General features: G+C 42.9%; 1 protein-coding gene across 1 annotated transcript in view; it reads left to right on the forward strand.

Annotated features, from left to right (window-relative positions):
* Positions 1-13,613, forward strand: part of svep1 (sushi, von Willebrand factor type A, EGF and pentraxin domain containing 1) — a gene marked incomplete at its 5' end in the record, with an annotated part of 67,628 nt that overhangs the window by 37,327 nt on the left and 16,688 nt on the right. Inside the window, 23 exons of the mRNA XM_026154511.1 lie at positions 2,146-2,277; positions 2,517-2,708; positions 3,164-3,285; positions 3,371-3,476; positions 3,574-3,777; positions 4,038-4,271; positions 4,381-4,542; positions 4,673-4,834; positions 5,287-5,448; positions 6,498-6,586; positions 8,121-8,217; positions 8,308-8,421; positions 8,654-8,767; positions 8,849-9,050; positions 9,292-9,449; positions 9,908-10,106; positions 10,198-10,373; positions 10,523-10,647; positions 10,752-10,881; positions 11,001-11,171; positions 11,725-11,898; positions 12,021-12,140; positions 12,225-12,401. Of these exons, the coding sequence (XP_026010296.1) occupies positions 2,146-2,277; positions 2,517-2,708; positions 3,164-3,285; positions 3,371-3,476; positions 3,574-3,777; positions 4,038-4,271; positions 4,381-4,542; positions 4,673-4,834; positions 5,287-5,448; positions 6,498-6,586; positions 8,121-8,217; positions 8,308-8,421; positions 8,654-8,767; positions 8,849-9,050; positions 9,292-9,449; positions 9,908-10,106; positions 10,198-10,373; positions 10,523-10,647; positions 10,752-10,881; positions 11,001-11,171; positions 11,725-11,898; positions 12,021-12,140; positions 12,225-12,401 (3,522 nt within the window). The remainder of the gene's footprint in view (positions 1-2,145; positions 2,278-2,516; positions 2,709-3,163; positions 3,286-3,370; positions 3,477-3,573; positions 3,778-4,037; positions 4,272-4,380; positions 4,543-4,672; positions 4,835-5,286; positions 5,449-6,497; positions 6,587-8,120; positions 8,218-8,307; positions 8,422-8,653; positions 8,768-8,848; positions 9,051-9,291; positions 9,450-9,907; positions 10,107-10,197; positions 10,374-10,522; positions 10,648-10,751; positions 10,882-11,000; positions 11,172-11,724; positions 11,899-12,020; positions 12,141-12,224; positions 12,402-13,613) is intronic.

Genomic DNA, 13,613 nt, shown 5'->3' on the forward strand with positions numbered 1-13,613 from the left:
TGGAAAACCAAAAACCAGGAGCCACAGAAATAAACAGACATCTTAACCTAAGAGAGAGGGAAGGCAGAATAGTTCGTACAGTAGCAGTGACGGTGCTTAGTGGGCTTACTGGGAAGATGAAGTGAGTCGAAAGTACAGGCAGGTACTTCTTTTTACTGGTTAATGTGCGAATTTCCTGACTTAGACTTAATTTGCAAATATGTCTTCAGGCTTCACTTTGGATTAACTTTTTTTTCTTTTTAATTCAGAATAATATAGTGAAGGATGAGATAAATTAAACATGTACTGCGATGATTACAGAGGACAGAATTATTTGAATGCAGGGCTTCATCTTCAACATGTTATGTATTTTGTGAATTTGTGATTTAATAACTTGCTGAAATGAAAAAGGCACGTTGAGTCTGCTCTTTATCAAACTTTTTTTTGCAGCCGTGTTTCTAAAAAGCTAAAACGGGGCCACAGAGCAATAAATTCAACATTGAAACGTTCTTCAAGGGTGTTTTGACAGGCAATAAAGCTGTAACTGGCAACTCCAGGACTCAATACACAACCAAATCTGAATGCTATAAAAGTTTGTATGAAGGTCGCTTTGCCAGATAGACTAAATACCGTAGAGCCGGGTGAATTTGTCCTGGCGCTCCGACTGTACCCAAACAGCTGGGGTGGTGACAGACAACAAACCAGACTTCTTCGGGCTCCAGCCGGGCTCATGTAATGCACCGACTCTGTACATAAATAACACTAACAGTGATTACGTGTGTGTGTGAGTGTGTGTGTTCACAAATTCAGACCCAAACACAGGCGCCAAAATTAACATCTCGCTCACCAAAGCCCCAAAGTGATCATTCCCCACCTGCCTGCAGAGGTGCACCCCCATCAAACACACACACACACACACTGTAATAACAGGCTACTGCGGCTGCTTCAGGTCCACACGACGTCAGCCTGGGGCTGCTTCGACGTCAGTGTTTTGTTTTTCCAGGCCCACACCCTGATGCCAGCTCTATATATAGTCATGACTCTGGAGACACGCACATACAAACACACACACTTGGGCTAAATATAAGGGGAGACTCCAGCAGGCCAGACATGTGTCAGCCCTGTTGGAACGGCGGTGCTACTGTTAATACAGGAGATGGATCAGAGTTAAACGAAAGGTTGATCCCTCACTTTTCCCTCCTCCTTAATCCCGTCTGTGTCTCTCACACTTGGTGCAGATGTTTCATTGTTCTTTGTCCACAACCTGTGTGTCAGCCTAAACACCAACACACTCATACACTCCGCTCATCACAGCAGCCTCTCCCAGTGCTCTATCCGTCACTTTCTTATTTTTTTTTTTTTTAGCCAGCTAGACTTAAGTTTCCTTTTCAATTCCCAGACCTGGATTCTTTTTTTTTCTGCTGCCACGCGATGCCCAGACACATTATTCCTATGTTTAACATAACAGCTATGGTTCATAGGAGTGACTCATTTAGTCCTGGAATATAAACTAAGGCTTAGAGTGCCCTCTGCAGGAAAACCAGAGTAACTTCGGATTAGAGATGAAGACTTTTAAACTTGGAAAAATAAGTTCCCAACAGCAGGTGTAAAGGGGAAAAATAGAAAACACTGTTAGACCAAAAATATTAAATCATGGATACATTTGCGTGCAGCGCTATGTTCTGATTTTAATCAGTTTAAAAGCCCCAAAAGATGCTCCATGTAAACCCTCACATCAAACTGTTATTTTACATTGACTTCTTCATAATGTGCAGTAATGTGCACAAGTCTGTAACGTTAAATGTTTCTCGGACCATTCTTGATCTTTGAACATTGGCTGCTTTCCACTAATTTTCAGCTCGGACCTTGTAGCAAAAAATTCAGATTTTTGATATTGAAGCCACTTGACCCTGACCTGAGAATCATTCAAGCATAAAAATGCAGATACAGAAATGTTATTTTTGTATTTGGTTATAGTTTACTGATGAATAGTTGGGTAGCTGGCACATTTTCTGAAAACAGCAGTTTCTGTCTCACACTCACAGGATGCTTTAACCCACCTAATACTACTTCTTTGTACAGTCCATATGATTATGCTTTTTCACAACAAGATCACCAGGAAGGGTCAGCAGAAATGAAATAATCATCTCTCTGTCTGTCTTTCAGGCGGTCGCCTCACAGTAACCAGTCGCCACAGTCCAGGCTCTCTGTTTCCAGTAGGAGAGACTGTGGTGCAGTACACCGCTACTGATGCAGCAGGAAACAGCCGCACATGCAACCTCACAGTAACTGTCCAAGGTATAAGAGCACCCCTGCATCTCAGTGACGTACCTGCACCCCAAGGAACCCTTTCTCTCTTTTTTTTATCTTGTGTGATGAGAATGAAATACACAGTAAATAAAACAAAACACCAGTGTCAGTGTCCTTTTGCAGTGCCTGAATTTTTCAGTTTCATTGTGCAGTCATGCATGAAGGTAATCAGACACTGAGCTCCGACTTGAGAAAACCATGGAAGTGCATTATGTGTATTTGCTCAGGGACAACGTGTGACCAGCCGTACGTCCCAGTGAATGGAGAGTTCATCTGTTCTGAAGAGGAGGAAGGAGTCAACTGTACTCTCCACTGTAAAGACGGCTATAGCCTCACTCAGGATGCTGTCCACAGCTACTTCTGTGCCTACAACGGCATCTGGGAGCCAGCCTACTCTCCAGACAGACCAGACTGTTCATGTTAGTGTGGCAGAATATATATATATGTTTATACATACATGCTGTATGCCTCACTGTTTATTTTCAGTTTCAGAAGAAGAATTTTTCTTCTTTAGGAGGTAGAGAACATCAGTGTGCCACCGCCAAAACAAAACATTCTATAAATAAAACACAACTTGACCATGAAAATCAGCAAGAAAATACAGGCCTCTTACCTACATACATATATGTCATACATAGATACATACAGGGTGCTCTGTTTAAGCTGTTTTAACCTGGCTACAGCAGCTGCAAGCCTCTTTGCAACCCCCCTCCACCTCTGACCCTCCTTTTTATTGTGTATTTGACTTAATCAGTGTCACATCTGATACCACTGGTGCACGCTCTGTTCTCTACAGGTTTTCTCCAGTGCAAATAACCTTTTTTTTTTTTTACCATAGTAGTGCTGACTGAAGTGTCCTTTATGTCCTCTCCAGTGAACCGTATAGCCAACAACGGGTTTAAGCCCTTCGAGATGCTCTTTAAAGCATCTCGCTGTGACGACGTGGACCTCGTCAAGTCATTTACTGGAGAGTTCAACAGCAAACTGGGAGGCATGGTGAGGACTTCTATCTCTGCAAACACATGGATAAGCTGTGAACCAACTCTTGAATACATGTTGCATTTTGTGGTTTGTCTTACAGCTGCCTAAAATTTGTGGCAATGACGATGTCACCTGCAAGCTGGAGGTGATGTCACAGGGACACTGTCTGGAGTACAATTACGACTATGAGAATGGATTTTCTATTGGTAGGATTACCTGGCAAAAATCCCCGAATATAACACTTATGTCTTAAATTAAACATTTTCACGATCATCTTCTCTCTTCTTGTTTTACACCCTTTAGTACCAGGAGGTTGGGGGGACAACTGGGGCACTCAGGGCTCCCAGGACTATGCCTACTTTGAATCTGGCTTTGCCACAAGCACCCGGCAGCTCCCCACCCAGAACCAAGACGGCAGCATGCAACTTCACCACCGCACCAAGAGGCACAGAAAGATCAAAGGCCCGACTAAAGACCACAAGATCCAGATCTACTTCAACATCACAGGTAGAATGTCTAAGAGATCTCAAATGTCTGAGTTGCTACGCTGCTACTGCTGACTGTCAAAAGCTTTTTAAAGGCTGCACATTAATGTTGCCACAAGCAAAAACAGAGCGAGAATCATGTGTTTATTTATTTTCGAAGAACAACGTACAATAGCTCAAAAAGCTTGAAGCTTAGCATGTCTATAATCTTTCTAGTGCAGCATTTTCTTGCTCTCAGACACGCCTATGTTTCAGTCGTTTAAACTTTGGCCATTCTCCCAGCAAGCATCCCTTTGCCCCTGTCGAGGAACGACTCAATTGAAGTGGCCAATCAGAAGAGGCTCCTGCGGATGCTGGAGCAACTTACCAATAGACTGAAGAGAACACTGTCCAAGCAGCCGCTGTCCAATTTCCACTTGTCTTCAGAGATGATTATAGCAGATCCCAAATCACTGGAAAGCAAGAGGGCGTCTCTCTTCTGCAGGCCGGGCTCAGTCCTCAAAGGCAGGATGTGTGGTGAGTATAGGAAGGTGCACCCACCTAACCTCAGGGTTCCCTTCATAACAGTATGAAAGCACATTGCGGTATTGCTTTTCCTAGCCTCTAACTGTGAATGCTCTTTCAGTCCAATGTCCAGTGGGAACCTACTTTTCTCTTGAATATAATGAGTGTGAGAGTTGCTGGCTGGGTTCCTACCAGGACCAGGAGGGTCAGCTGGAGTGTAAGTCCTGTCCTGAAGGAACCTCCACAGCCTACCTGCACTCCCGCAGCATCGCTGAGTGCAAAGGTACAAAACATGCACATGAACAGAAAGACGTCTGTCTTTTTGTGCTCAGATTTAAATGTTATTTTTCATATATGGGATTTTTTTTCTGTTTCATTTGGCTGGTGACGTGGTGATATTCATTTATTTTCAGGGCAGTGTAAGCCTGGTAGTCACTCTCGAAATGGGTTGGAGATCTGTGAGTCATGCCCCCTGGGTCACTTCCAGCCTTCTTTTGGAGCCAGAAAGTGTGAGGTCTGTCCCGATGAGACTTCCACAGTCACCAGAGGAGCCGTGGACGAGACAGAGTGTGGAGGTGATATAGTTTGACAGGCATAAAGTACACTACCCTAATGTCTTGCTAACTTAATTTATTTCCACTCTGGTGAGACCTAATCATTCCTGAGAAGAAAACCAATATTTTCCCAGCTTCTAATCAAAAACATATTTGTTGGAATTTGGCACTGATGTCCCATTATATCAAAAAAGTTCATTCCTACTTGGAAAAATTAGATAGTTGCCCTTTAAAGTTGGATGGAATAATCTAGAAACTCAAAAGTTTTGTTCCCAGGTTTCCAAGTTAAAATACATAAATAATCTACAACCTTTCAGACTTGGAGCTGTTAGGTGTTTTCCAACCAGCAAATGCTGCTTGTTTCAAATGTTTTTGGGTGATCCTGCCACTTCACCTGCTCCTCTAATCCTCGAATGTTTCTTTTTCTATTTTTTCCTGCGCCCCTCTTTCGATTTATGGGCTCTCTTGGACAGTCCCCTGTTCAGCAGGTCATTTCTCCCGCACCGGTCTGGTTCCCTGTTACCCCTGTCCCAGAGATTACTACCAGCCTGAACATGGCCGCTCTTACTGCCTCTCCTGTCCCTTCTATGGGACCACCACAATCACAGGGGCCACCACCATACAGCACTGTTCCAGTAAGTGTGCACGACTGCTAGTCTTGTCTGGGTGCAATATTCACGCAACACTCTGATACAAACACTCCAGTCCTGATTTGATAATATTTTATTTTGGGACCTGATAAAAACATTGAGGTTGGATTGAAGTTGTTTTTTTATATATATTGAAATCTTCTGCTCAGCAGGGGATTGGAACTTCTTGCACCACTGTTAAGTAGGTTTGGAGTGTGATACAGTAACTGCAGGAGGCAACATGCACAAAGTAATACAGTTCTCCTATAGTCCCATACAATACAAAGCAAGGTTTAATAGGTAGCTACAGTTCATTTGGACCAGATTTTGCATTGATTAATAATTATAGAAGCCCCCCACCCCCACCCCTCCTGTGAATTTCATTAGCATTAATGTGACTTTTAAAACACCCGTTCACGACTCGTTAATGTGACTTTTGGATAAATCAGGTCCCGACACAAGCTTGTCAAAGGGATGAAGTTTATTGTTAATGTGTTAATTAAATTTGCTGCCCAGTTTGTCTCACTCTTAGCTCCAGTTTTGATGTAAGTCTGATGTTGGCAGCCGTATGCTGACTCTGTTCACACGTCAGATTTATATGTCAGTGTCATTTCTGCTTTTCTGAGTTGGCATGTGAATTAATTTATGTTAGACATCTGGAGAACATGCCAAGTGAAGTCAGCAGAGAGTAAAAATACAAGAAACTGCTGCGCGTCTGTGTAAGACCGTGCTGCCACCGCTGCAGTTGTGTGCTGTCTGATTTGTGGTGTGACAGCTCGGTCCAACTTGAAACACGATTACTGCACAAGATCAGGGGAAATGGAAATAATTTGGCTTTTATTGCTCGGCGGCAGAATGGAAATGAAAAACACTGTGTCTGAAGGGTGGGAATGAACAGAGGTTTGGACACGCTGCCAGAGTTGAATAAGAATAGTTTTTGTTCAGCTGGATGTCAAACGTCTGCCAGTCTGGTAGCAAAGGGAAAGATCCTCGCTGTGTTTTTCCAACTTGTCTTTGCTTACACTGTCTGTGTTTTCTCTGGGTGTCATGGTCAGGCTTTGGCTCCAGCTTTCTTCCAAAGGAGGAGAGCGTCACTGCAGCTCCCGAGGTGGAGGTCATTGATGAATACCAATCCAGCAGTCAGGTTTGCCTTTGTCTTTTCTCAAAGTCCCACTCTTTACCATTAAAAAACCCCTGAATACCAGGCGGTCCCACAGTGACTGGAGAATGTGGTGTGAACAAAATGATTGCTACCGTGTGTAAATTTAAGGCAACTTGCAATCTGGCTTTAAAGACGAGGACCAGGTCTACGATCATTGCAGTCAGGGGTTGTCTTCAAAGCAACTTTGAGTCGGTTATATATTAGTGTTTGAAAGGTCAAGTTACGCAATTTATTTGTTATAATTCAGTGATTCACTGTAATAAATAATCAAAAATTGCAATTCTGTTGCAGTTCTGTTGCTATCTGCGTTCACAAAGACTCACTTTAAACTGAAAGTCACATGATCTTACTTCCATTCAGAGTCCAGGCAGAGCCTCATAGATTTAAAACAGCAACTCAGGAAAAGTGATGTAGTTGGAGCAGGATGGTGATTTAACTGTAAAAGGAGACAGTGCTTTATAAAGAAATATAACCAGCATACAAACACTCAGCAGAGATTGGAGTGGAGTCCAGTGCAAAGAGATGCAGATGTGTAATTATCATCAGCACAAATTGCCTCAGAGTAATTACACTGTGTTGGCAATCTGTGTGTTTATAAATTAGGCAGCGGTTATTTGCAAACCTTTGCCAAACTGCCTGTGAGCATTTGCAGTGTGTCTGATTGTCGATAGACAGGAGACAGGCTGCCTAACACCAGCTGAGCTGTGCAGTCGCTCAGTAATTGCTTTGTACGCTCACCCTCTGCTTAACCAATCATCAGGCAAACACTGATTTTTCTCATTTGCAAAGATATTCCTTGTTCTAGTTTTGTGTAACTGAACAATTAGGATTCATTTGGAGCTCTGCAGATTCTGCATGTACTCATAGAAAAAACAAAAGCCTGTTTGTATAAACATGGATTTGCACTTGTTTCCTGTTGAATGAACCGTTTGTCTGCCTCCCATTCAATTTTTAAGTACTCTAGAAACCACACGTAAGCCCACAGTCTGAGAGTGAAGAGCTCTAATGGGGTGATACAGTAATATGAGGTCATTAAGATTAGATAGGGCCTGATTATTCAACACCTTGTAGGATTTTTAATTCGACAAAGCTTGTCTAGTCTTAAAAACTAAAAGCTTTACCTTTCTTACATCCACATGTGTGAACAACATGAAATTGCAGGGACCTCAGGAGGGTTTGAACCCACAACTTTCCTGTTTTAAGCCAGCAGTGAAACATCTGGACCGTAGTGTCTGATACCGAATGAAGTTAGCTTTTCATTAAACTTCAATAAATGAAAGAATTGGCAACACTTTAATGTCTAAAAGTAAATATTTCACCTAGCTTCTTTTTGTATTTGGCTGAACAGAGACTGTCTCCTATTACTGCACCTTAAAATCTAATATCTACCTTTCACTGCTTGAGAATTGCACACATGCTTTTTCTTAGAGTATTTAGTGCAGAGTTTAGGATAACCATCTAATGTTAACATATTTGAGAGGACTTGATATCATTGTTTCATCTGCTCTACCCACAGGTTTTCCATGAGTGCTTCTTGCATCCGTGTCAGAACAAGGGAACATGTGAGGAGGTTGGAGCAGGATATGTGTGCACCTGCATGCCCGGGTTCACAGGTAGATCACCCATCAGTAGATCAGTGATAATGATTGATTCTCATGTGACATATTACAAGAACTGGATACACCCTCTGATTTCACGGTCAGGTGCCAAGTGTGAGATTGACATAGACGAGTGTAACTCTGCTCCCTGCCAAAATGGAGGCCTGTGTAAGGACGGCATAGGAGACTTCCAGTGTCAGTGCAAGCCTGGATTTTTAGGTAAAGGGACCTTTGAGTTTGTAGCTCAGTATGCACAATACTCAAAACAAAGGTTGGCAGGTTAGGGTCAGTGATTATTTCAAGACCTTGCAAGTTTAGGTTTGACTTGCAAGTTTCTGACTGCACATTTTACAGAGCCATGACATCGATACACTGTAATATTTATATAATATACTCTATGTGCAACATTAGTGTATCTCATGTTTGTGCTTATTCTCCTGCTGTGTCTCAGGCTCCTTGTGTGAGGCGGAGGTAAACGAGTGCCACTCCAACCCATGTCTCAATGAAGGCGTGTGTGTGGACGAGGTCAACAAGTTCGCCTGCAGCTGTTCCACGGGCTTCACAGGTTGCACACAAACTGACGTAACAATAATAGTTACATGTAGTGTGTAATATCAGATAAGTCTTCATGATCAAATGTCAACAGGATCTCGTTGCGAACTGGAAATCGACGAGTGCCTGTCCAACCCCTGTTTGAACGGCGGCATGTGCGAAGACATGGCCGGTGGTTACACATGTAACTGTGCCGTTGGATTCTCAGGGGACAGCTGTGAGATCGACACTGATGAGTGTTACAGCTCTCCCTGCCTGAATGGAGGCTCGTGCCTGGATGCTGTGAACAGTTTCAGGTAATAAACGTCCAGATGGAAAGCAGGAGTGATGGGATCTGCTGCTTGAAATAAACAGTGCAGGAAAGAGTACTCATTTCTGATGAGATGTTTTGTATCTGCGTGATGAAGTTGACACGGACAGAATGTGGTCGGTTTTCAAAGTTAAAGTCCCCTCATGTGCAGTAAGTTATTGTGCTGCATTGTTAAAGACTGCAAATAAGAAGTTATTGTACACGCTTGTCTTCTTCCTCTGTGTCAGATGTCAGTGTGTGGAGGGTTACCGAGGCCGGCTGTGTGAGGTGGATGTGGATGAGTGTGATCCGAACCCCTGTGTAAATGGGGCCAGCTGCTTAGATGGACTGGGGTCCTACACCTGCCGCTGCCTCCCTGGGTTCAACGGAACCAGGTGTGAGACAGGTACTATAGGCCAGATGGCACATCACCATGGCAACTCTAGATGGAGGAGGACAGGGAAAGATGTAATTAACGTGAAATGTTTTCAGCTGTCAGTTACACCTGACTGTGTCTGTCAGAGTAAAGGGTCGTCATTGGTTAACCCCGGATAGCCTTTTGTCTTTGGCATCTTCGTCTGGACAAGTGGTGAAGATGATGGATGGAGAATTTCATGCAACTATAATAAAAAAATATTTAAAAAGTGTTTTAAAAAATAGACTAATAACAAATTTCCTTTCTTTGGATTTTTGTAAAATTTCAAATAAAACACCATATTTTGAAAATATTTATGGATAATGTTTGAGCTTTTTATAAGAGAGTTAGAAAGAAATGTAGTTGGGAAACATCAGCAGTAACTAAAATAATGGGTTTTTTGCATTTTTAAGTTAAATGAAATCACCGTTTCTTCTCTGTCCTGTCAGAGATGTCCTCTGCCTTCAACCTGGACTTTGAGGTGTCTGGCATCCACGGTTATGTGATGATGGACGGAGTGATGCCAGCGCTGACCGAAATCACCTGCACCTTCTGGATGAGGTCATCTGACACCACTAATTACGGCACGCCGGTGTCCTACGCTGTGGAAGGCAGTGATAACGCTTTCCTTCTAATAGACTACAACGGGTCAGTGATGCAGCGAGATTTAAGGGGCAGACGTTTTTTAAGTATCACTTTCCCTTCACGATTTTTTTCTTTCTTTCCGGCGTTGCCGCAGGTGGGTGCTGTATGTGAACGGTAAGGAGCGGATCACGGACTGCCCTGCGGTGAACACCGGTCAGTGGTACCATATCGGTGTGTCCTGGAGGAGCTGGGATGGAGACTGGAGAATCTACATCAACGGGAAGCCCTCAGACGGAGGCAAAGGCCTGTCAGTCGGCACCACTATCCCAGGTGTAGTGCTATCCTCGGCCAAGACAGATGTTCTTTGAAGTCATTAAATATGCAACATCAGTGATAATTAGCTTTTTCGTTAGCTAATTTAATTTAGTAAATAACCAAAAACCCTGGTGGTTAACCTCGGTCCTCGCTGTTGTCTGTAGCTGGAGGTGCGCTGGTGTTGGGTCAGGACCAGGATCAGAGGGGGGAGGGCTTCAACCCTGTCGAATCCTTCGTCGGCTCCCTCAGCCAGCTCAACATCTGGGATCGTGTTCTCACACCACAGCAGGTAAACCACGTTAGCTGATGTAAATAGCACATATATTCACTAATAGAGGCTGACCAAGGATTTATCGTATCCATCCACCTCCACCTTCTCTGGCTGTACTGTAGATTAAGGTCCTGGCCAGCAGCTGCCCAGCTTCTCATGTGACTCACAGAGGAAACGTCCTCGCCTGGCCTGACTTTCTCAGTGGAGTTGTGGGGCGAGTCAAAGTAAACCTCAACAGCATTTTCTGTGCCGGTGAGAGAGCTTCACGTGTTTCAAAATCGCATTACCTCAAAATTGGAGCTCAGTTACAAACCGTGTGCTGCAGGAGAACAAGCAGGTATTAGCCTTCAAGCTTTTTACATTTTCTCCAGACTGCCCCAAGCTGGAGAACACTGTGCCCCACCTCCACGTCTCCACTGTGGATGTGCGTCCCGGCGCACAGGTGCAGCTGTCTTGTGATCCCAGTTTCTACCTGGTGGGGGAGCCTGTGCTGCAGTGCCAAAATAAAGGAGAGTGGAGTCACAACCTGCCCAGCTGTGAACGTAAGACAAAGACAGGCAGTGCTCAGTCATGTGTTTCCATGGTTTTGCACCTGTTTTAATTGATTTCCTTTGTTATGTCAAGTTTTGATTTGAAATATAATTCAGATTCAGTCTTTTGTCTTTATAAACGTAAATGTAACAGTCACATCCTCTGACACTGCTCGTTGTCTCTGGTAACACTTTATAATATGGCCCATGATTAAGGGCGTAATTCCCCAATAACTAGATGCAGTTTCATTGTATTCTATTTAAAATTACAATGTAATTATATTATAAGTCAGGCTTTTACAGAAAATACACAAATAATTATAGTAGTGTGTGAGGTATTTTAAATATTGAATAATTCCAGGTATTTTACATGTAAGGAGACACAAATTATACTGTATACTGTAATTTTATGGTAATTTAGTAAAAAAAAAAAAACATTTCTCCATCTTACATCATAAATACACTGTACTTTACTGAGTGGATTCATCTTTTCTTTTTACATCTTATGGGAGTTTACACCCTTGGCTGTTGGCTGTGTTATAAAGTGTTACCACATGTCTTACAGGTGTGTCCTGTGGACCTCCTCATCCACTGGAAAATGGCTTCTTCCAGGGAACAGACTTCCACGCCGGCAGCTCCGTGGTCTATGAGTGCAATGCTGGCTTTTACCTGCTGGGGGACACCAAAGTGCATTGCACCAACAGCGGCAAGTGGGGAGGAACTCCGCCAGCATGTTTGGGTACACAAACAGCTCAAACTTTTTACAAACACTTTAAATAAAAAATCCTGTTTCTGTTGACAACTTAACAGATAACCCATTTGTCCTTTTTTGTGTGTGTTTTTAATCATATGTGTGTGCAGATGTGGATGAGTGTGCTCTGGGCTCTGACTGTGATGATCACGCCAGCTGTCAGAACACAGAAGGCTCCTACACCTGCACCTGTATCCACCCATACACTGGAGATGGCAAAAACTGCACAGGTGATATGACAACGTAGTCAGGTGACACAAGCAGCTGTTTTCCTCCATTCTTTTATAAACCCAGCTGTTCGTGTGTGCGTTCAGAGCCAGTAAAGTGCGAGAACCCTGGGACTCCTGACTTCGGTCGCCGATACGGGAGCAACTTTCTGATGGGCAGCGAGGTTGTGTTCAGCTGTGACAACGGCTATGAGCTGATTGGCTCATCTCAGCTCCAGTGCCTGGAAACAGGAGATTGGGATGATGCTGTCCCATACTGCAGAGGTGAGAGCTGGAGTCACATAATGCTATTGCGATCAAATGGATGGTGTGATTTATTTCAGTTGCGTCTGATGTAGTGGACTCGGCATTTGTTTTTCACAGTTCCGATTAAGCTGATGGAAAACTATGAATATTTTATGGAGCTTTTTGGATGCTTACTCTGCAGCTGCGATCCTTAGAGGTTGCTCAGTTTGACCTTCACAGTTTTGCAGCTTCTTTCTAAAGTTTTGGATGATTTCCTTGTTATAAAAGATTGGCACTTGAATTTTTTGCTGCATGGATTTAATCTGCAGCTTGTTTGGTTGGAAGAGGCATGTAACCACAAGCTTCACGCTTTACAATGAGATAACTACATACTATAGAATATGATATCACATAGCAAAACACATAAATCAGCATTTACTCGCATTTTTTCAGTTATATATTACACAGTGAAAATACTGCATCCATTGAACAGCTTTAATGGCTTCAAAGAAGAGGCTTCTAATGAAAGCATGCTCCTCTCGGATAATAAAACACATTCAAGGTCCACTGCTGTTGGCTATTATCATGCAAATGACTATTACACTTCAGGAAAACATGCAGACATGTATGTTGTGTATGCATACACACATACACAAGCAAATATACAGCACAAAAAATGCTTTGTCTAATGGCCGGTGTTGTAAAGGAGCAGTTACATACGCAGCTGTCCTTTTTGTTCTCCGATGTGCAGCAGGCTCAGACGTCTGACTATGTAACCACGTGCATCTTGGCACTAAGCCACATTCTTCATCACAGAGGAAGAGGAACTGAATTATTCGGCGTCTGCAGATTCATGTTACTGTAGCTGCTGAGTGTCGGACTGAAAGTGAAACGATTAGATGTGCAAAAGCCACATTTGTGTGCAACAAGTGGGAGAAAAAAAAAAGTTGAATAAATATTTATTGAAAATTAAAAACACACTCATGGCTTAATATAATATTATTGTATTGTTTTGTTGTATTATTATTGTATTGTATTGTATTGTTTCAGAGTGCGGTTATTAAACTAGACATTATCTTGCCATCAGTGAGGTTCTTTACTTTACTTACCATCTCCAAGTTTTTCACATAACAGCAACTCTAGGACTGTAAAAGTGAATCTTCAGTTTCACGCAGAAATAAGAGAAATGTATCTGTCTGCCTTTCAGTTCCACATCCGTCCTGTTCGTCTCTTTTTTGAGCCGATCCCAAT

Source organism: Astatotilapia calliptera, chromosome 3 (genome assembly GCF_900246225.1).
Source record: "Astatotilapia calliptera chromosome 3, fAstCal1.2, whole genome shotgun sequence".
In the NCBI taxonomy this organism is placed as follows: Eukaryota; Metazoa; Chordata; class Actinopteri; order Cichliformes; family Cichlidae; genus Astatotilapia; species Astatotilapia calliptera.